Consider the following 21,705-nt stretch of genomic DNA (forward strand, 5'->3'; position numbering starts at 1 on the left):
ACAAAAAGTTTATTAAATATGTCATTGTCAATAACCAGATTTGAACCTTTGTTATGGTTAGAATTAGTACCAACGGTATAGAATGAACATGTCTACTGGTTTGATTTAATTTAGGATTGGTGGTAGGTTTACCTTTAGAATGAGAACATATTTTATTTGAATGTAATTCATTAAAATAATACAAGATTAAGGAAAAGGTCATCATTGTAATAGTTAGGGATATTGGAAAAATTACAATGGGACACTGTAAGGGGCCAAACAAAAAAGGTATTACAATCTTACACATAGGTGAAAGAAGTAAAGGTAAATAAAATAAATGTGATCACTGTACTACATTTCAACCCTCAGATCAGATCTGTATGGGTACGAAACTGGTATTCATATACAAACTTAATTCATTTAACATCATTGTAGTTCTAGTACACCACAGCCCTCCTGAACAAATATCTCTCTGTGGGAACCTTGATAGGTCTCCTGGAAGGAAATGGAATTGAAATCATCTCTTGTTTGGTTGGAAGAAAAGATGTCCTATGGCTTCGCTTAGTACCGATCCGAATTGGTTTTCTCTTCTCACTGGAACACTCTTTGAAAGTCTATCCCTTCAAGCAAGTCTTATCAGTATGTTAGAACACGGATGAGGCCAGACTGTGGTCACCAGAATATTCTTACATTTTCTCAGTTAGAGATCTTATTGTGTTGTCATACTGGAACAAGAATGAAACTAAAAGAATGGTTCTGGTATCTTAAATGGCAGAATTGCTACCTATTCATAGTAGTGACATTCCTTGTAAACATTTGAAAGTGGAAAAAAAAAGACTTTTCCTCTTCGTTAGTATTGATCACTAGCCTCTAATGGCAACACAATGTTTTCATCAAGACCTCAAACTCCTTCCATTAATATAGCCAAAATGTGTACCATGACATTATTGTTCTTATTATTTACTACATTGAAAGATAACACATCTGGCCTATGACACAAACTCATCCTTAAAGTACAGTGCTGCATGGTTTGCATGTTGTATGGGTGCGTGGTAAATGAAACACTTAAAAGGTGATGGGAGGAATGCTTGCAATTTGTCTAACCACTGGTGATCACTCAGGACGTAGCATCCCAACCTATCGTTCTTTTGCTCACCATGCCACCTCAGTATCAACCCAGCCATATGCAAATCAGTCTTGACCCTGCTCCTTATGGGAACAGTCCAGCACGAACTGCCAGGCCCTCTCTGAACCGGAAACAAGCAGCAGGGGCTGGGTTCGGTGTATTACCCCTCATCAGCCATGCTAGCTTGAATCCAGTGACACAGTGAGCATGGGACCCACTTCTGGGCATACCCATTCCGCTTAGGGCGGTGCATGAAACACACAAAAGGTGATGGGAGGAATGCTTGCAATATGTCTAACCACCGGCGCTTGGGGTAGCATCTCAACCCATTGTTCTTTTGCTCACCATGCTACCTCAGTTTAGACCAAGCCATATGCAAATCAGTCTTGATCCTGCTCCTTATGAGAACAGTCCAGCCCGTATGGGTGTGTGGTATCACACAGTCCTATTTCCTTTCACTTTTCCATACTGCAGTTGTGTGAATGTTTAATTGGAATTAGTCTTGAATCTGTGAAACAGCCCTGTAGACTGTGCAAGGGTTTCCATTGGTTTCAGTTTCTAGCCGAGCTGACTCTGGAGCGTGGTATAAATAATGCTGCAAATTTGAACAATATACCTAGGTTTAAGCCTGTTGATACAGTGCAGTCTGTAGGGTTTGTTATAAAAATGGTTACTGTTAGTAAAATGCTACATTTGAACTCTGATACACTGTTTATTCTCCTCAATCAGAGCTGTCCAGCCTTCTGAACTTGTTGGAAGTGTTTGGACTAAGGAAGACAAGGAACTTAATTCACCAAACTTGTTAAAAATGATCCGTCACACGACTAATCTCACTCTCTGGTTTGAAAAGTAAGTATGAACTTTCTGGCCCTATCAGCATCTCATTACTGCTTGTGTGTTTCAGGCTTGTAAATAGGTGCCTAGAGAACTTGAAATAACAGAAAAGTCATTTGAGCTGAATTGTAATTTTATGAGACAGCCTATTGATTTGCATTGCCAGTGAATATTATGTGTCTCCCGCTGACTCTGCAAAATGGTTTTAAGTTAGACATTGACTAGTAAGTGTATAGTAGTCAAATTGCACATTTGGTGATTTTTCTGCGAATCTTTAAAAGTCAAATGTATGCAGATTTAAAATTTAGATGTCGGCAATAGGAGTAAAGGCGTTGAAGGAAACAAATACATTGGCTAATGCTTGGTCACAGAAACTGCTGAAGATTAAGCAGTGTAAGTGGCTATAAAGAGTACTCTCCTTTGATGTATATGACCAATATATAAAGGGTTGTAAATTGTCACTTAGAAATTTGGTGGACTTTGAAAACACTCATCATCAAACTTCATAGCCATGTTTTACAATCAAGGGGACATCAGCCAACACAACATAATAGTGATAGGAGGGAGGTGGGTGAATTTCCTCCCAGAATTACAACTTAGACCAGTGCGTCTTGTAGTTAATAGGACAGGGTATTTTTTATTAAGGGCACTCTTCTCATGCCCTTCATTCAGTTGAAATGTTTTTGGATATCCACACTAACTTTATATATAAAAACACGTATAATACATGTAATATGACTTAAGAAGTTAACACCCATCTCTAAAATGCTGTGAGATTCAAGTCGGAGGTTGAAGTCCTGGCAAGGCCAACTCAGCCTTCATTGTCCTGTACACTGAGCACCATTAAATTGGCATAAGTGCTATTTTGATCTGCGATTTAAAAAAAAAAAAAATTCAGTTATTATATGAAAACATATCAATCAATCAGTCGTTTATAAAGCGCGCTACTCACCCGTGAGGGTCTCAAGGCACTCGGAGGGGTGGGGGGAGCCGGGCAGCTCCGAATCAGTCGAAGAGCCAGGTCTTGAGGATCTTCCTGAAGGTGTGCAGGGTCGGGGAGCGTCTGATGTTCACTGGTAGCTCGTTCCAGGTCTTGGCTGCGATGTAGGAGAAGGCTCTCCCACCTGCTCTTTTTCTACGGATGCGGGGGATCTCTGACAGGGCGAGGTCGGCGGAGCGGAGGTTCCTCCTGGGCACGTGGAAGGAGACTCTCTCGTTGAGGTATGTTGTGGAGGGATTTGTAGGCGTGGGTGAGGAGCTTGAAGGTAACCCTCTTCTCGAAGGGGAGCCAGTGGAGGTCGCGTAGGTGTTGGGTCATGTGTTCGTACCGCAGAGTCCCGAGGACGAGTCTGGCTACGGAGTTCTGGATGGTTTGGAGTTTGTGTAGGAGAGTTCTGTTGATTTCGGCGTAGAGGGTGTTGCCGTGGTAGAGTCTGCTGGTTATGAGTGCGTGACGGTCTTTCTGCATTCGGGGGGGGGGGGGGGGGGAGATCCATTTGAAGGTCTTGCGGAGGATGCGCAGGCAGTTGAAGCTGGTGGAAGCAACAGCGTTGATCTGGCGGGTCATGGAGAGGGAGGAGTCTAGGATGATGCCGAGGTTTCGTATGTGGTCAGTAGGGGTGGGAGGACTCCCCAGGGCAGAGGGCCACCAGGTGTTGTCCCAGGCGGAGGTGGAGGGTCCGAGGATGTGGACCTCGGTTTACTCAGAGTTGAGCTTCAGGCAGCTTTCCTTCATCCAGGCAGCAACGTCCTTCATTCCTTCCTGTAAGCATAGTCTGGTGTTCTCGGGATTCGTTGTGAGCGAGAGGATGAGCTGGGTGTTGTCGTCGTAGGATACAATCCTGAGCCCATGCTGTCTGATGATGGCGGCGAGGGGGGCCATGTAGGTGTTGAAGAGTGCGGGACTGAGCATCGATCCTTAGGGTACTCCGCAGTTGATCTCAGTGGGTTCGGAGAGGAAGGGGGGGGGAGAGTCTGATCCTCTGGGTTCTGCCGGAGAGAAAGGATTGGATCCAGTTGAGGGCGGCTCCATGGATCCCTGCGTCGTGAAGTCTGGCTGCGAGCGTGCGGTGTGAGACGGTGTCGAAAGCTGCGGAGAGGTCCAGAAGGATGAGGGCCGCAGTGTGTCCCTGGTCGAGTAGCATGCGGATGTCATCGGTGGCAGCGAGCAGGGCCGTCTCAGTGCTGTGGTTGCTGCGGAATCCAGACTTTGAGACGTCCAGGATGGAGTTTTCTTCAATGAAGTCGGTCAGTTGACTGTTTACGAGTTACTCTGTGATTTTGGCCCCAAAGGGGAGGAGGGAGATGGGCCGGTATTTTTTCAGGTCCGTTGTGTCGGCCGAGAGTTTCTTGAGGAGGGGTTTGACTTCCACCCGCTTCCAGTCGTCCAGGAAGGTGCCAGTTCTGAAGGAGGCATGATGGTCCGTCCTAGTTCGGGTGACATGGCGGCGGCCCTGTGGAAGATGTGCGGTGGGCGTATGATAAAAATGATTCTTACTTACATAGAAATAGATCCCCTCGACGAAGACTAATGAACCGAAAATATCAGCGGTGCAGTGGGGGCAAAAGCACGGTGTGTAGAACCAGTTGGCTTTTTTAAACTTCTTTGTGCAGTCCATCTGCGGTCGGTTTTTGTATACTTGAGAAGTCAAAGTTATCCTGGATGCTTTTACCGCTCACTTACTCCCTTCAGCTTATTACACTTTACTTGATGGAAGTACTGACTTCCATATTATCCATATCTTGCCATCACATTTAGCTGTAATGCCACAGAGCAACAAGCACTACAGGCCTCAGTTTGCAGCCGGACTGTGGTTTTAAGTTCATTTTCCTATGGATAATCTTCCAAAATGTATTTGCGCTCATTCCACTAGAGCCAAAACACAAATCTGTTGCATTTTAAGAAATATCCCAGACACTCTCTGTAATGAGCATGGTTGGGTCCCAGCTGGGCGACTCCTCCATTGTAAACAGTGTGATTTTAAGACAAGCAAGGCTGACTCTATTGCCAAGCCTCCCAATCATATCACAGAGTATAAATTCCTTAGTTTAAACTGCTGCTCTATGGTAATAGACCATGCTGAAGTGTTCGACCTGATACAAGATGAGGCTTCAGATATTTTGTTTTTAACAGAGATCTGGCTCATCCAGGATACCCTAGCTGAACCTGCTCTTGCTCTTCCCCCAGGCTACTCCATGAAGAATCGTAACAGAGTGGGCGGTAGAGGTGGGGGCATCGTAGTAATTTTTTAAGAGATCTACATGCGTATTCTTATATCTGAGACGATTCCCGATTGCGGAAACGCTCTATTCAAAATCCCGCTTAATAGCAATCTCACCTTTTCAGGGCTGCTAATCTACTGTCCTCCTAAAGCATTTAGAGAGGCACTGATCAATTTGGTTGCTACTCTGGCTATTAAGACTGCTGATTTTAATATTGTGGGTGATCTCAACCTTCACCTGGACGTTTGCTAGGACAGTGATATCACAAATATTTTAGATGATCTTGCAGCATGCAAGTTGGCACAACGCATCCCAAGTGCCACTCATTTAGCTGGGCATCTCTCAACCCTGTTTTTTCCAATATCTCTTTGCTAAAGGGCAACCCTCCTCTTCCGATGTACTTGTCTGACCATTTCTTAATCTCTGTCTATATGTTCTGAAGGCCCGAAACTGCCTGCCCACTGTAACCTCATTTCTAAACGCCCATGGCACAAGCTTGATCCTAATAATTTTCGGGACCTTCCTCGAACACAGAGCCCTCAACTATCCTCTAATGTGGAGGTAGCTAATAGTCTCTTCCGTGACTGGTGCACGCTGTCCCTCGATATGTGTATTCCTGTTAAACTGATCCACAGTAAAAGATCCCAGACCAGCCCTTGTTTCAGTGACACTTTGACCTTAGCAAAACAAAATCGCAAGGTCCTAGAATGAGCCTGGAGACGCTCCTATGAGCCCTCTACCAAAACTCGCTATAGAGCGGCCATTAAGGCATATCATATATGAATTTGGACGTCCAGGGCTAGGCATTTTGCCAACAAAATAAAAACAGTAGCAATCCCGCTAAAATCTTCTCTCACCTGAATGGTCTCATGAAACCCGCATTGGTAGCAGAGCCTATTATCACTTCCAGTATCCAATGAGAAGTAATGGCAAAGTATTTTATTAGAAAGGTAGAACTTATCTGCTCTAACTTTGCTTCTGACTCTAGGGATTCCACCCTAAAGGCTCCTATTAGTCATCCCCTTCCTCCTTCACCTTTTTCCTCTGCTGTCCTTTAAAGAGCTCCAAGCTCTCTGTAATAAAATAAAATCGGGTATTCCAGATGACCCCCTCAAGCCGGAACTGTTCCTTAAGTTTCAAGACTGTCTTCTGCCAGTTTGTCTGGAACTGATAAATCTTTCTCTGACTGCGGCGTCGGTACCTGTTTCATGGAAACATGCCAAAGTTATCCCTTTACTGACAAAACCTACTTTGGACGCTTCCTAACCAGAATATTTTCGCACTATCTCCTTTCTACCGTTTCTCGCTAAAATCATTGAGTCTCACTTCAACACTATTTTAACGAACGTCGTGGAGAATAACCGAATTCTGCTCAGAACGGTGTTAGACCACGACACCGCACCGAGTCCGCTTTGCTGGTGGTTACTGAGCATCTGCGCGGCTCTCTAGATGAAGGCAGATCCTCAGCTCTGATTTTACTTGATTTAAGCTCTGCGTTTGTAGAGAGGTGTGGCTCACTGGTTAGAGGCGGCAGACCCGTAAGCAGAGAATCGGCCAGGGACCAGGGTTCAATTCCCGACGCGGCAGGGTCGTGGACCAGGGTCAAAACGGACTCGATAATTCTCGCCTCGGTACCTACTCTAACCTGGAACACACTCGGCAACTCTGGGCATTAAGCTTGCCTCATCTCTACAACGGCCCCCCACAGACGCCGGGGATGCCTGGTTTCACCTTGGAGATACCCAGAAAGGGACCATCTCACAGGGATAGCCAGGACGGGTTCCCCAGCCGTCTATAGCGCCGGGACACTTCCGAGTAGCTGTGCGCTGAATAAATTAAAATAGCATAACATAACATAACATAACATAACGTATTTCATGGTATTCTGTTGTGGCGCTTACAGGAGATTGGTATTGGTGGAGCTGCAGTAACCTGGTTTACTTCATTTCTATCGGAGAGATATTTTCAGGTTGCTTCTTCTCCATACAGCTCTCAGGTTCATACTTTACGACATGGGGTTCCCCAGGGCTCCGCCTCGAGCCCTACGCTACTTATATACAACCACTGGCTTCGGTTGCAAAAGCCCAGGGGCTTACTCTTGTTTACTATGCTGATGATACCCCGCTTGTGATTTCCTTCTCCAATAACTCAACTCAGAACCTGGCTAAATTCCAAGGCGATATGGTGGCTGTCGCTGAGTGGATGGCGGCCAATTGCTTACAGCTAAATTCTAGCCAATCGGAAATTATTTTCCTGTGGAGAGATACCCACCAATGGGGCGACCATTGGGGGCCCTGCTCTTTAGGGCCACCCCCCCAGTCTTAGGCGGTAGTAAAAAATGTAGGTATCTGGGTCGATCCCACCTTGACCTTTGAAGCTCAGGCAAAATCATGGTAGGTGTCTATTTTTGACTCCTACGAGGGCTAAAACCCAGTCTTGGATGTTTTTTATTCTTGCACATGCCAGGTTATTATCCAGTCTACTATACTTTCGAGCCTGGACTACTGCAATACTATGTATCTGGGCTAAAATAAGACAGTGACCAAAAGACATCATCTGACCAAAAACTCTGCTGCACAGATACTATTTGCCCTTCCTAAGTCCTACTCGTTTTCCAGCTTTATCCACAGGCTGCACTAGCTCCTCGTGGATAAGAGAATTCCCTTCAAGGTCCTATGTATTGCACATAGAATCCTCACCTCTCAGGGGCCTTCCATTTTATCCAATCTGCTCCACCCATATGTTCCCCTGCATGCTCTGCGAATCTCTTTTTGCCATGAGTTCCTCATGTCCGAAGTGCGAGAGCAGGAGGGCGCTCTTATCGCACCAAAGCTTTCTCCCTTTGGAATGCTCTTACTGTGTCTATCAGGAGCATCCAGAATCACTGGTCTTTCAGAAGAGACGTGAAAACCTGGCTATTCTCTGCTTAAGCCTCTGCTTATCTTCGGCTGCCGTCCCTTCTGAGACTAGTGCTGGGACGCCCTGTTGCTGGGGCAACCATGTGCTTTACAAATATTCTAACATAACTTTGGGAACACTTATCTCTGCCTTGGAGCTTTTTCTCCTTACTTGCTTAATTCCAAGCTGAAAACGACTAATTTGTAGCATGTTACCTTCAAGGCTGGCTTTTCACATATTATTCTCAAACTGCCAAAGATACTCTGCTTGTGAATCATGTGTCCCACCCGGCATGGTACTTTGAAATCTAATAATATTAAATGTTAAATCTATTTTAAATCCATTACACTTAGGGGCATATTTATGAGGGCTTTATGTCATGCTTGCACCACCCAATGATGTACATGCACAACGCAAACCTCTAAGTCATATTTATGAAGCAATGCAAAGCCACTTTGCGTGGCTTTGAATGGCTTCAAAAATATTGAGTAATGAAACGCAGGTCAAACCGCTGCGTTGCATTACTCTGTGCAAGGGAGATGTTCTATGGGCATTGCAGTGTGTGTTTCCACGCAAATTCCATGGTTATTGATCCATTCCTAGACTTGCCAAACCTGGTAAGCCTGGGAAAGCCCCCCAAAAATACTCCTCCCCAGGTGAGGCTTAACAAAGAGAAATATATAATATTTCTCCTAGTTTTTCCCCTTTCTATGTGTGCTGTAATATGCAGCACACATAGAAAGATGAAAATGCCTCTGTGGATTGTTTTTTTGTGCCTTCCTGCACAGAAATATTCCTGCCTATAGCATGGGCACCCTTACATTATGGTGCAAGGGTGCCTGCGTTGGCACTAGGCTGCAGAAATGGCACCAGCGCAGCAGGGAAAGGACAGGAATGCCCTGTTGGATAAATACGGCTCATTCTTGCCCTCTCCCTGTGTCGCAGGGCTGCGCAGCAAGGTAACTTTCACGTAAATATGCCCCTTAGTGGATTCTCTCAGATGTTTCCTGCTTGATCATCTTTCCGAGCTTCAGGTAAATGGGAGTGCATAGAGTAGACTCAGAATAAGACAACCAAAGAAGCCATTTGGGATGCACATAAATTGCATTAATGTCACACTAAATTTCTTGGAAAAATGTACATGAAGTATTTTCTTACTCCATAATACAGTTGCATCTGCCCCCACCCATTTGTCAATGGAGTGTGAGAAAGTGTGAGAAAGGACTAAGTGTGCTAATACTACAATGGGATCTTCATTTTACTATTAATCCATATTCTCCTTTTACAGTGAATCACCATCAAATCATTGGATATATCAGGGTGTGTTGAAGGCCTTCTATATGTAGTCTGTGTGCATGCCTGCCAGACAGTGGTAGACCAGAAACTGCTTCTGAAGCTCTTTACGTATGGCGCTTTGCACATGGGTATTTGTCCGAGCAGTACACCCCTGTCCATGTGTACCCTTGCCAGTTCTCTTTTTTTAAGCCTACTTCACTCATTCTTAGTAACATTTCTATTTGTGGGTCTTTCGTTTATTTTGTCGTTTTCTGCTGTTTGCCTCTTTCATAAAGGTGCTCTTCTATGGGGTAGTGTGGTCGAATAGCCTTAGGCTTATCACAGAGGAGTGCAAGACATTTACAAAAACACACAATAGTTAATAAATGAGACACACAAATCAATAAGTAGGTCCACACCAATTTATAAAAATAACACCTTTGTATATATGTTTAGGCACCAGAAGCAAATCATTCTAAATGTACATTTTTCAAATATGAATTATTTTCAGTTTAAAAAGTCGACTCTTAGTGGACTTTTTGAGATCTGCAATGTTAACCTATGGAAGGAAAATCATATGTGGTTTACCAGTTCTTGTCAGCGACTTATGGGACCTATGTCTTGGGTTTAAGGTGAGTACAGGGCAAGGTCCAAGGCAGCACCAACGGGTTACCTCCAGCGGCACTAGGGTGGCCGGGTGCAGTGGTCCTAACAGCATTGGGTGCCAAATGCAAACCAAAGGGGATTGGTCTGATTACAGATAGGCAGTGGGGGAGGGGGGGGGGGGATTGGAACAGAGGTCAGTCCTATGAAACCAAGAGTGGCTTCGGTTCTTGCAATGTTAGGGACGTGGGGACACCTTTGATCCTCTGCACCAGGATGCCCCATCAAGAGGAGAAGAGGGTCTTTGGGGTGTTGTCTCTGTCCGGCAACACTCGAGGTTGAGGCATCCTGCACTCAGAGGCTGCAGGCGACGTCTGGGAGTTCATGAGGAGGCACTCCACAGTAAACTCAGTACGTGGAGGGCTTGGCGACCACACTGACATTGTTGGCCCACTTCGACATGGGCTGGGGGGGCTTAAGTCCAGTAGTGCTTGGCGGCGTCTGGTGTTGTCAGTTCGGAAGTCCTCGAGGTTCTTCTTTTGCTGTCTGCAGAATGCAGGGGACAGGTCCCCTGTCCCTCAGGAAGTTTTGGTTCCTGGGCGAAGTGCTGGCAGGTCTCCCGGGCTTTGGGACTCAGCATCTGCAGAACAAGTCGACTTTTGGTGCAATTGGTGAAGTCAGCAGGAGAGTTGGTGCCAAGTCAGTTCTGTCCTTGCTTTGCGGCTCTTCACTTCTGTCTTTCTTCAGGTTGGGAAGATCTGATTTGCGGGTGCCAGGGACTCCCTTAAATACTGAATTTAGGGGTGTTAGGGGAGTGTAGGGTAGTAGTCTATGGGCTTCTTACCCTTGAGATCACTACACCCCCTATATGACCACTTCCTGTGGGAAGTGGGCATAACCCTGTCCCAGAGTTCCTAAGTGTGCCAACACAAAGATGGCCACTTCGGAAAAATCGTACCCACATCAGGTTAGGCCACCATAGAGGTGGTATTAGCCTGGGGGGTTGGCACGCCTACCTGACTAGCTAATTTCCCGTTTGTCCAGGTGCCAAAGGGTGGGTCCTGTGAGGGTAGCCAGATTCACATTTCAAAGGCTGGAGCTTCTTTAAAGCTCGACGGCCTAGAAGTGCTAATCAGTAGGTCATCCTGAGGGAGGGGGTGGGATCACCCTCTTCCCATGCAGGCTTTGTTTCTGACCTCCTGAGAGCAAAGAGACCCCTCACCTTGGGGGATCAGAAATCTGTCTTGGTGGCAGTCTGGCAGAGACCAGTTAGCTAACACACCAGAGGCTGGTAGGTTTTCAGGGGGCACTGAAGAACCAGGCTGAATTAGGCCTGGCGGCGCAGGGTACGCCTGAAATCTTCTGACTTCGCCTGCTTAATTGTACAGAGACACGGAACACTCTGTTGGCATAGGAACTTCAATTTATTAGCTGCAGCTACGTACAGTTGTCCTAGAAGTACATCAGTGGTAAGTTCTGAGGAGACTGCCACTTCAATCCGTGGCTCACAGTCTTTTATAGCGCTTAAATCCCCTAGAGCAACAACGCCCTCAATGTGCAAAATATGTCATCCACTAGCAAACATTCCTTTTACAAGATACAGGATAACAGGTAATTGAAATTCCTTCCCTAGGGTCGTGTTCTCTACCTGACCCTATAGGCCAGGTGGCATGAGCATTCCTAAGTTTAATTAATTTACAACAGGACGTGTTTGCGTGATGCAGGTGGTGATTCGTAAAACAAAGGGAAGGCAGAGAAGGATCACCAAGGGTCAATAGATGGTTATCACGGAAATTATTTGCTTCAAGCCGGGTCCCAGAATGTACTTTGCTCAGAGAGAAGGGAAAAAGGTCATTTAACATGTTACAGTTCGGAGTACGAAGAAACGCTACGAAGGTCGTCGGTGCCTGAGTGAGGGCAACATCACAATGGTGTCAATACGCAAGATGGAGCCGTAATCAAATTTCCTCAGACCCTCCTTTTGCCATTACTCAGGCAAAAACACACAGGCTGTTGTTAATAAGAATCGACTTCAATAGCCATGAAATCTACAAGCTGTTGTTGCAGCATTATTTTCGTATTCTCTGCTTTCTGGGATACAGGATGTGGAACACACAGGGTGGCGCAGAGCCCGCATATAGCGGGACCACATTGTGGGCAAAGGCAACATGAGAAGAGAATAGCCAAAGTCGATCCGACAAAGGTAAGAATCTTCCATCCCCATGTAGACAGTAGTCACCCAAACCATCCCATCAGAGACCAATTTCCTTCATCCTGGTGAACGGACTAAGCGATCTTATGTAGTTTAGAGATGGCTTGGTATACTGTAGGGGCGTTTTCTGGAATATAAATGCAACAGCTAGATCCGATCAATTTGCATACACCCCCACGGTCAGCAAGAATAATATCTAATACCATCCTGTTCTGAAGCGTGACAAGGCGGTCAGCAACGAGTTCTGCAGTGAGATTACTCAAAGCTCCAGCTGTTTCATTGACAGTGGCTTCTACAACTCAAATTAGTTGTCTTATGTCTCTACTGTTGGCTATTGGGCCCCAGAATGGAAGGAGTCCTTTCAAGACATCCCCGACTTCTTGTCCTGACGTATCCTGGTCAGACACCACCCTTCTTTTCTGTAAATGATGCTTGGCATCCGCTATATATGTAGGGGGCAACAACCAAGCGATATAACAAGTGCCTCTCCAATTACCAGGTAGAGAAGTGTAAGCCTTATTTCCACACACGAAGTATGTATTACGTGAGGGAACCATGCGAGGCCAATCTGTTCCATTCAAGGTCACAATATGCTGGCATTTGCTTGTACCTTTATATTCTAACCCTCCTTTCCTAATACAGAATGGTGCTTGTCCAGGTACCACTAGAAAAGTTTGTCCTTTTCGAGAGGTTTTATTAGAGGGCAGGAAATACAAATCCGTAGATCTGGTTTGGCGATCAGCATATTCTGACTTCTCACTATCCGTCCCATATATCCTTTTTCTGTCCCACCAACATAAATGGTATAGATGTACTCCCAAGCTCCTTACGTCTCGGGTATCGCCATCTCTAGAAAATACCCAACTGGCACTCAATTCCCACCATGCACTACAAGAACCATTAAATGAAAAGGGAAGGGTAATGTATGGCATTCCAGTATTCACCGAACTTGGCAGAAGACCACAAACCCAACAGTTTGTCGCATTAGTAACCAATTGATGTTGGTGTAGCATAGAAACAAATGTGTTATGGAATTCACTCCTTCTTGACTCAACATGAGGTGCTAGAGTGACATGTGTATGCATTTCAACGGTAACTCTGGGAATGGGCTGCGTAAAAATTACATGTAGTCCCCATCCTATGCAAGACAATATAATACACATTAAAATCAATATTATTAAAGCCACCACAAAACGATTATGCAATAATTTACAACGCTTCGTGCTTGTTGTTTGTATTTTGTCCATTCCCTTTTGAACAATCATTTCCATCTCTAAATGTTGCCCGTGACGGGAGGTTGCTTCACTCAGCTGTGGTTGTCTGTAGTTCTTTTTATTTTCCTACAAGTCCCACAGGCCTAGAACCACACCTTGGTCACAATTCTGAGACTACGATCACGGCGCAGCAACGTGTGGAAATCGGGATAAAGACAAAGTCAATGAGGTACTATTGAGGTATTCTTGTTCAGTCTGGGCCTCAAATCGTACCTCCGGGAACCAGGTACAGTTTGTTCTGGGAAAAGGAGATGTGGTTCAGTAGGGTCCAACTCCAATGCCGGTGGTATTGCTGCTTGGGCGACCTCGTCGTCTTTTCCTTCTGATCTGGCAGAGTCTAGGCGTGAATCGCTAAACGGTCCATATCTTGGTATCCTTTCGCTTTCAGAATCGCCAATTTGTTTACGAACCCTCTGATCATAAGGCAATGGTAGGGGCACTTTCTTGCAATGTACCCCTTGTACCCAGTTCTTTTTGCCCACCACCTTCACTGCAGTACGCGTCGTTAACAGTACTTGACGAGGTTCTCTCCAGCGAGGTTCCAAGTTCTTCGACCTCTGGAAGTTTTTAATGCAGACCCAATCTCCGGGTCATATGGTATGACCAGGATCAGTTGAAGCCTGAAGCAAAGTATCTTGTACCTGTTGGTGAAGGGCACGTAATTTAGTGGTGAGATCATGCAAATAGTCAATTAACAATGGATGCTCGATCTCGGAGTATTTCTTCGGCCTTGGGACTCCCCAAACATTTGCAGGGCGTCCAAATACAACCTCATAAGGACTAAGCCCCATACGGGAATGGGTGGCTGTTCTAGTGGATAAAAGAGCCAAGGGCAGAGCATCAGGCCAAGCAAGACCCGTGCTGGCTTGTATCTTCGCGAGTTTAAGCTTAAGAGTGCCATTATAGCATTCTACCAAACCCGCTGACTGAGGATGGTTCGCTGCGTGGAACTTTTGCCTGATGCCAAGGCCTGCAAATACTTTCTGCATGATCTGGCCCACAAATTCACTTCCGTTGTCACTCCATATAATTCTGGGTAACCCAAATCTCGGCAGAAACACCTTCAAAAGGACTTTTGCCGTGGATAGAGCAGTATTATCTTTCAGGGGATAGGCCTCTATCCATCGGGATAAGGCACATACCACAACAAGAACATACTTCAGATTGTTACATCGTTCCATGTGAATGTAATCTATTTGCAATACCTCAAAATGGTACATTGGGGGAGCAAAGTGGCCTGCCGGTGTTGGTGTTCCCTTCCCCGGGTTATGCATCAAGCATATAATACAATGCTTAACCAGATTGTCTGCACATTTAGATATCCCCACATTCTGCCATACCGGAGCCAGAAGTTTGCATATACTTTTAGCGCTAATTTGGGCTGGACCATGCGCCATGGTAACTACTGGGAGTACATAAGCATCTGGTAACAACCAGCGTTGATGTTCTGACAAGTCTGTCCAGCACCCTGTCACATCCAACCTTCCTATACTCTCTTTCCACTTACTTAATTCTTTCTCTGTGGCTTCTGCCTGGATCGTTTTCACACTGTCCACAGTATTCTCACACATCCCTCCTTGTGTAACCCATCTAGCAGATCCCGCAACATACATGCGGCTTGTAGTGTCTCTAGCCGTCTCTTTCGCTATCCGGTCTGCGAAAGCATTTCCTTGACCTACATCATCAGTAATCTTCTTATGTGCACTACACTTCACAATCGCTATCTGAGTGGGCAAGGTGAGCGATTCAAGAAGGTCATTTACCAATTGGCCATGCTGTATCTTAGTGCCATGGGATGTGAGAAACCCTCTTTCCTTCCACAGGCGGCCAAAATTATGGGCCACTCCAAACGCATACTGACTATCAGTATACACATTCACCCTTTTCCTTTCAGCCAACACACAAGCTTTAGTCAGTGCTATCAATTCAGCTGCCTGAGCTGAATTATGCATAATACGCGCTGTTTCCACAACAGTGTACAAGGTAGTGACTGCATAGGCTGAGGTCGTTTCACCATTGGGAAGCTTAAAACAAGAACCGTCCACCCATAGGATCCCATCCGGGTCCGGGAGTGGAGTGTCCTTTAAATCAACTCTGCCTCTTGTCTCTTCCTCCGTGCGGAGGAAACAATCATGCTGCTCCTGAGTACCGTTTTCTACTGGAATTGGCAGCAATGTCGCCGGGTTCAAGGTATTACATCGCTTAATGTGTATGTGGCTAGCCAAGAGCGTCAATTCGTACCCCGAAAAGCAGGCACTCATGAGGTGTTGAGTCTTCGTTCTATTTAGGAGGGTGTCTACTGCATGCGGCACCATGACAATAAGGGTATTATCTAATACCAATCCAGCAGACTGGCGAATGGAAACGGCTGCGGAGGCTGTAGCCCTCAAACAGCTAGGTAACGCCTTGGCCACTGGATCTAACGTGGCTGAAAAATAGGCACAGGGACGTTGCTTGTCCCCAAATCGTTGCGTTAAAACTGATAATGCGCAACCTTTTTTCTCATGAACATAGAGTGTGAAAGGCTTACTGTAATCAGGAGTGCCTAACACAGGGGCAGAGCACAAGGCAGTACGTAAATCAGTGAAAGTTTTCTGACATTCCGCAGTCCATGGAAGCGGGTGTGGTGTATCTTTAAGAGTGAGTGCCAACACTGGTTTCGCCAGAAGGGAAAAATTGGGGATCCATTGTCTACAATAAGAGGTAATACCTAAGAAGGCACGCACCTCTTTTTGCGTACATGGAATAGGCATTTGGGCAATTGCTTGAATATGTTCTAGGGTCAATCGCCGTCCCTCCTTTGACAAGAGATGACCTAGATAGGTTACCTCTTGGCAGCAATATTGCAATTTAGACGGTGAAACCTTGTGGTGGTGGTCAGATAAGTGGCATAACAGTGAAATAGTAGCCTTTTTACAAGTATCCTCAGAATCTGCTGCAACCAACAGTCATCCACATATTGAATAAGAGTGGCACCTGGTGGTAAAGACATAGTATCGAGCTGTGATTTTAATGCTTGACTGTAAATGGAGGGGCTCTCACAATACCCTTGAGGAACCCGTTTGAACCGGAAGCTTCGGCCTGCTAAGGAGAAGCCAAAAATATCCCTACTTTCCTCAGCAATGGGAATGCTGAAGAAAGCATTTTTGAGGTCAATGACAGAAAACCAGGAGGCTGAGGCAGGTATCATTGTCAATAGGGCATTGATATCCGGGACAACAGGGAATTGAGGTACTACAATCTTGTTGACCTCTCTGAGATCAATCACAAAACGATAGACAGGTGGCTGAGAGGGGTCGGTTCGTTTAAAAACAGGCAGAACAGGGCTATTGCATACATTTCCCCTAGTCTCTTCAACCACACCATTTTGTACCAAATCATGAACTATAGTCAAAAGAGCTTTTTTGCTGTCACTGGAAATTCTATACTGTGGAATGCGAGGAAATTTAACATTAGGCTTGAGGGTAACAATGTAGGGCGGGATCCGCAGGAGGCCCACATCATTGGGGCCGGTGGCCCAGAGGGTGGCGGGAAGAGACTGTAATTCAGGGGGAAGCTGGTCTTTAGGCAAATACATCGGTGAGGTCAATTTCTTACCTAAGGTGCTTGTGCTTAGGAGCTGCCCTGCACCCCGGTCCGTCGCGGCAAGTGCCGATCGCACGGAGGGTGGACCTTGGGCTTGACTCCTCCCCCTCTCCCCACCACTTCCGGGGCATCGAGGTTAAAAGCAATGTCTGGGCGAACGCGCAGCGGACGTAGTTGATTGCTGCTAGCGGTGCGGATCGCGTTACAAGTACTGTTAAAATGGCATTTTTGCACATGTTTTAACTGGTTTTTAAATTGCTTTCACTGTGGAAACTATAACTCTGGATACACTGACCTGTTGTGCTTTGGAGCTGCCCTGCACCCCGGTCCGTCGCGGCAAGTGCCGATCACACGGAGGGTGGACCTTGGGCTTGACTCCTCCCCCTCTCCCCACCACTTCCGGGGCATCGAGGTTAAAAGCAATGTCTGGGCGAACGCGCAGCAGACGCGCGCAGCGGGCGCGCCGAAGGCAAGCCCGTCTGCGCCCATCCGCGCCAGACCGTCGCCGGGAGCCATAAACCCTGCTTCATTCACTGCCCAGTTGAGTACTCACCTTAACAAGCGTATTACATACTCCAGTCTAGAGCTAAAATACCTTAAACATCACACACCCCCCCCCCCCCCCCCCCCCCACGCTCATCATTTACCAACCCATTTGTGTATTCAAAAATTCCCCGCTGCCATCGAAGGCCCCATTACATGCCTACTCTGCGGTTTTCGAGCACTCCAGCTCCTCCTACTACCGACCTGCCAACAACGAAAGCAAGGACCAGCTGGAACTGCTTTCTAGCTAATGTTCGCTCATTGCCCAAACACGCAACCAACATCTGGGACCTAATCTCTTCTACCCTCCCTGACATAGGATTCATTACTGAAACATGGTTGAAACCCTCCTCCACCCCTGCTATTGCCATCGCAATACCTGATGGATACCATCTGCTCAAAGTTGACAGACCACGCAAAACAGGAGGTGGCATAGCCATCATATACAAAGATCCGATAAAAGCAACCATGCTTGATCAATATACCAGCAATAAAATCGATATCCTAACCTTTAGAATTGACATCCATTCTCAGCTAAGTTGGAAAGGAGCACTAGTATACCGTCCACCCGGACCCATTTCTGATTCTATTCACCACCTCCTCAATACAATTGCCTCTCATGTGATATCCTCCAGCAGATTTCTTCTTCTGGGTGACATCAACGTCCATAGTGAGATCCCCAATGATTCAGACGCGGTCACTCTTCTGACTGAATTATCAACGTTAGGACTTACCAAAATTAATACTGCCCCTACACATAGCGGAGGCCACACTCTAGATTTAGTCCTCTCTAATACCCCACACATCGAATACCTATCAACTAATCCATTGACCTGGTCTGATCACTCCTCAATAGAATTCAATTTGTTCGGCCCTGCAGATCAAGTGACCACAAATAACTCACCATCACGAGAATACAGACAATGGTACAAATTAACCCCCACACTATTCCGTGACACATTCATCCCCCCTCAATATTCTGCCTCTGATTCACTGGATACATGTATAACCACCCTCCAAAACTCAATTAAATCTACTATAGATGCCATAATCCCTGGCTGAAACACTCCTCGGCTACCACTAAACGCACTCAAGCCCCTTGGTACACCGAAGACCTCCGTGCAGAAAAAAGCCACTGCAAAAAATTAGAACGTCTATGGCGCAAAACCCAAGACCTCTTGGATAAAGGCAAATACAAATTAGCATTAGACTCCTATCATAGAAACATAAAATTTGCTCGGAAAAACCACATAGCCAATCTTTTAAAGACTACAGACAACACTCCCAAAGTCCTTTTTCAAGTTCTCAACTCCCTCATCAACCCCAAAGCCTGCAACCCAGAAGATGAACCCACTCAGGCACTTTGTGACAACATAGCCAATCACTTCTCACAGAAAATAAATGATATATATAACAAAATAACTACCAATACTACGTACCATAACCAGCACATCACATTAGCCTCCCCTCCTTCCCCCACACTTATCCTTCAAAAATTCCCTCTGCTCACAACTCAAGAAACTGAATCGCTCCTAAGATCTGCCAAGTCAGGCTCCCCCAAGGACCTCATTCCAGCCAAAATCTCAAAAAGTTTAGCAGGGGAACTGGCTACACCCCTCTGTCATATCCTCAACAAATCCATCGAGGAAGGCAAGCACAGATCATGCCTATAAGGAAGAACACTAAACTTGGTCCAAATGTGATGTCCAACGATCGCCCAATTTCATTACTCTCCTTATACAGTAAACTGCTAGAAAAACATATCAACACCCACTTGTCCGCATTCATTGAATCTTCCGGCTGTCTTGACCACACCCAATCAGGATTCCGGCCTCGACACAGCACAGAATCAGCTTTAGTCAATGTCATTGATAACATTCGAATGCAGACGGACGCTGGCCGAGCAGTAATTCTCATACTGCTCGACCTGTCCGCTGCATTCGATACCATCTCACACCAGATTTTATTAGAAAGATTACAGATCATAGGAATACAGAACACGGCTCTGGATTGGCTAAGGAACTTCCTTAAAGGAAGAACCCAAACAGTAAACCTGGGCCCTTTCAGTGTTAAGACCACCTCAGTCACAAAGGGAGTTCCTCAAGGCTCCTGCCTCAGTCCCTCCCTCTTTAATGTGAACGTAGCTCCCCTGGCCACTCTCCTGAGAAACATTGGATTCACTCCACTCTCTTACTCCGACGATACTCAGCTTCTACTCTCTTTTGATAAAGATTCTCCCAACACCAAAAATATCTTCTCTGAAGGCATGAAAACTATAACATCATGGATGAGCAATAACTTCCTACAGCTCAATGCAGGAAAAACTGAAATAATGCTGTTCAAGGATGCAATTACTAGCTGGGCACCGAGCTGGTGGCCCGAAGAACTAGGCCCCCCCCCCCTTCCCCTAAACCAGCGGTCAAAAACCTTGGGGTCCTAATTGACAGCAAAGTCAATCTGGATGAGCACATAAATTCAACTAAACGTGCATGCTTCCATGCCCTTGGCTTACTCCGTAGAGTATTCCATTTTCTCCCTTCCTCCACTCGGAAAACTTTGGTACATGCTTTACTACTCAGCCGTCTGGACTTCAGCAATGCCCTACTTATTGCCGCAAAGGAGTCCTCCCTAAACAGCCTACAGGTAGTCCAGAACACGGCAGCTCGCCTGATAACCAGTGCCCCCCACCGCACACCCTCTCTTCCTCTACTCCGTAAACTACACTGGTTACCAATACGTAAGAGGATCCAGTTCAAAATCTGCTGTCTGGTGTTCAAAGGCCTCAACCATATGGGACCAACATATTTGGCGGACAAACTAGTTAGATACTCCCCTTCACGTACCCTCCGTTCCCAAGGAAAAGGTCTCCTTACCATGCCAAGGATTAAACAAACCAGATTGGGAGGCAAATCATTCTCCTACCTTGCCCCCCAACTCTGGAATCCGCTACCTCTGGACATCCGGCTCTGCAATAACTACCTGTCTTTTAGAAAAAAACTGAAAACAACACTCTTCTAAATCCACTCAGCTTTCTCCCTTTTCGTCCGCAGCGCGGAGATACCCCACCCGGGGTGATTCAAGCGCTTTACAAATGACATAAATAAAATAAAATAAAAGGTAAGACATACACCAGAAGGGGAACAGTGTAATTTTGCATACAATCTCTTCAATAAATCCAAACCCAGCAAATTTTCGCCACAACCAGTTGTTAAAAGGAGCGGGGCCTCCAATTTGTAAGGACCTATGGAAATGGGCAAAGGGCGTGAAACTGGGTTTTGAACTGGGGCGCCAGAAAAACCTACAGAAACATTTGTACAGCCAGATAAAGGTGCCCCAAGGAGTTTAGAGTGAATTATAGAACTCTTCGTCGCACCAGTGTCTAATAGGAATGGCTCTGTAACACCTAGTGCTACAACATAAGGCCCACGTTGGTCCACTGGAACTGATACTACTCCCTCACTTTGTCCATGGCTGTCCTAGCTAGATTGGAAATTCTGACTCTCATCCTCGGTATAATAATCATCATTGTAATAGTTGGTAGACTGAACATTTGGCTGATCAAAATAGTTCGTGGAGTTTCCAGGGGACATGGAACGTTGGTTATTAGGCAATGTACCTCGTCCTCTACCTTTGGGTGCTGACTGATAACCACCCCGGCCTCGTGACCCGGGAATGCCGCCCGTACGCTGTAACAAAACCGGGCAATTATACTTTAAATGGCCTTCTTCTTTACAGTAAGCGCATTGATTTTGGCCCAGTGGCGGTCGGGGAACAAAAGGCCCAGACCTCTGCAACTGTCTTTGAAATTGTTGAGGTTGCTGTAATTCACGTTGGGCAGGGCGAGGGGGATAAGCTTGTTGCAAAAGAACTTTTGTTTTCAGCTCTTTAGTCTTTTTATCAAGTTTCTCTCTTTACGCTTTATCCCTGTTTTCATAATACTGAGCAGTAGCCAATATCTGGGCAGAAGATGATACTGCCCACGCACTTTCGGAATTCTTCAATTTATTAGATATTTCCGGAACCAAAGTAGACACAAATTTGTCTACAAACAGTCGTTGGCCACCTTCCGTGCTCATATCCTGACCACTATGATCAATAAACGTCTCCTCAAAACGAGTAAAGAAATCAGAGACGCTTTCATCAGCTTTCTGCTT

At 45.9% G+C, this 21,705-nt stretch overlaps 1 protein-coding gene across 1 annotated transcript in view; it reads left to right on the forward strand.

The window, feature by feature from the left end:
- The window catches only part of SOS2 (SOS Ras/Rho guanine nucleotide exchange factor 2), a 324,695-nt gene that overhangs the window by 214,871 nt on the left and 88,119 nt on the right, over positions 1–21,705 (forward strand). Inside the window, exon 15 of the mRNA XM_085627000.1 lies at positions 1,835–1,954. Within this exon, the coding sequence (XP_085483126.1) occupies positions 1,835–1,954 (120 nt within the window). The remainder of the gene's footprint in view (positions 1–1,834; positions 1,955–21,705) is intronic.

Source organism: Triturus cristatus, chromosome 9 (assembly GCF_964204655.1).
Source record: "Triturus cristatus chromosome 9, aTriCri1.1, whole genome shotgun sequence".
NCBI classification, from domain to species: domain Eukaryota; kingdom Metazoa; phylum Chordata; class Amphibia; order Caudata; family Salamandridae; genus Triturus; species Triturus cristatus.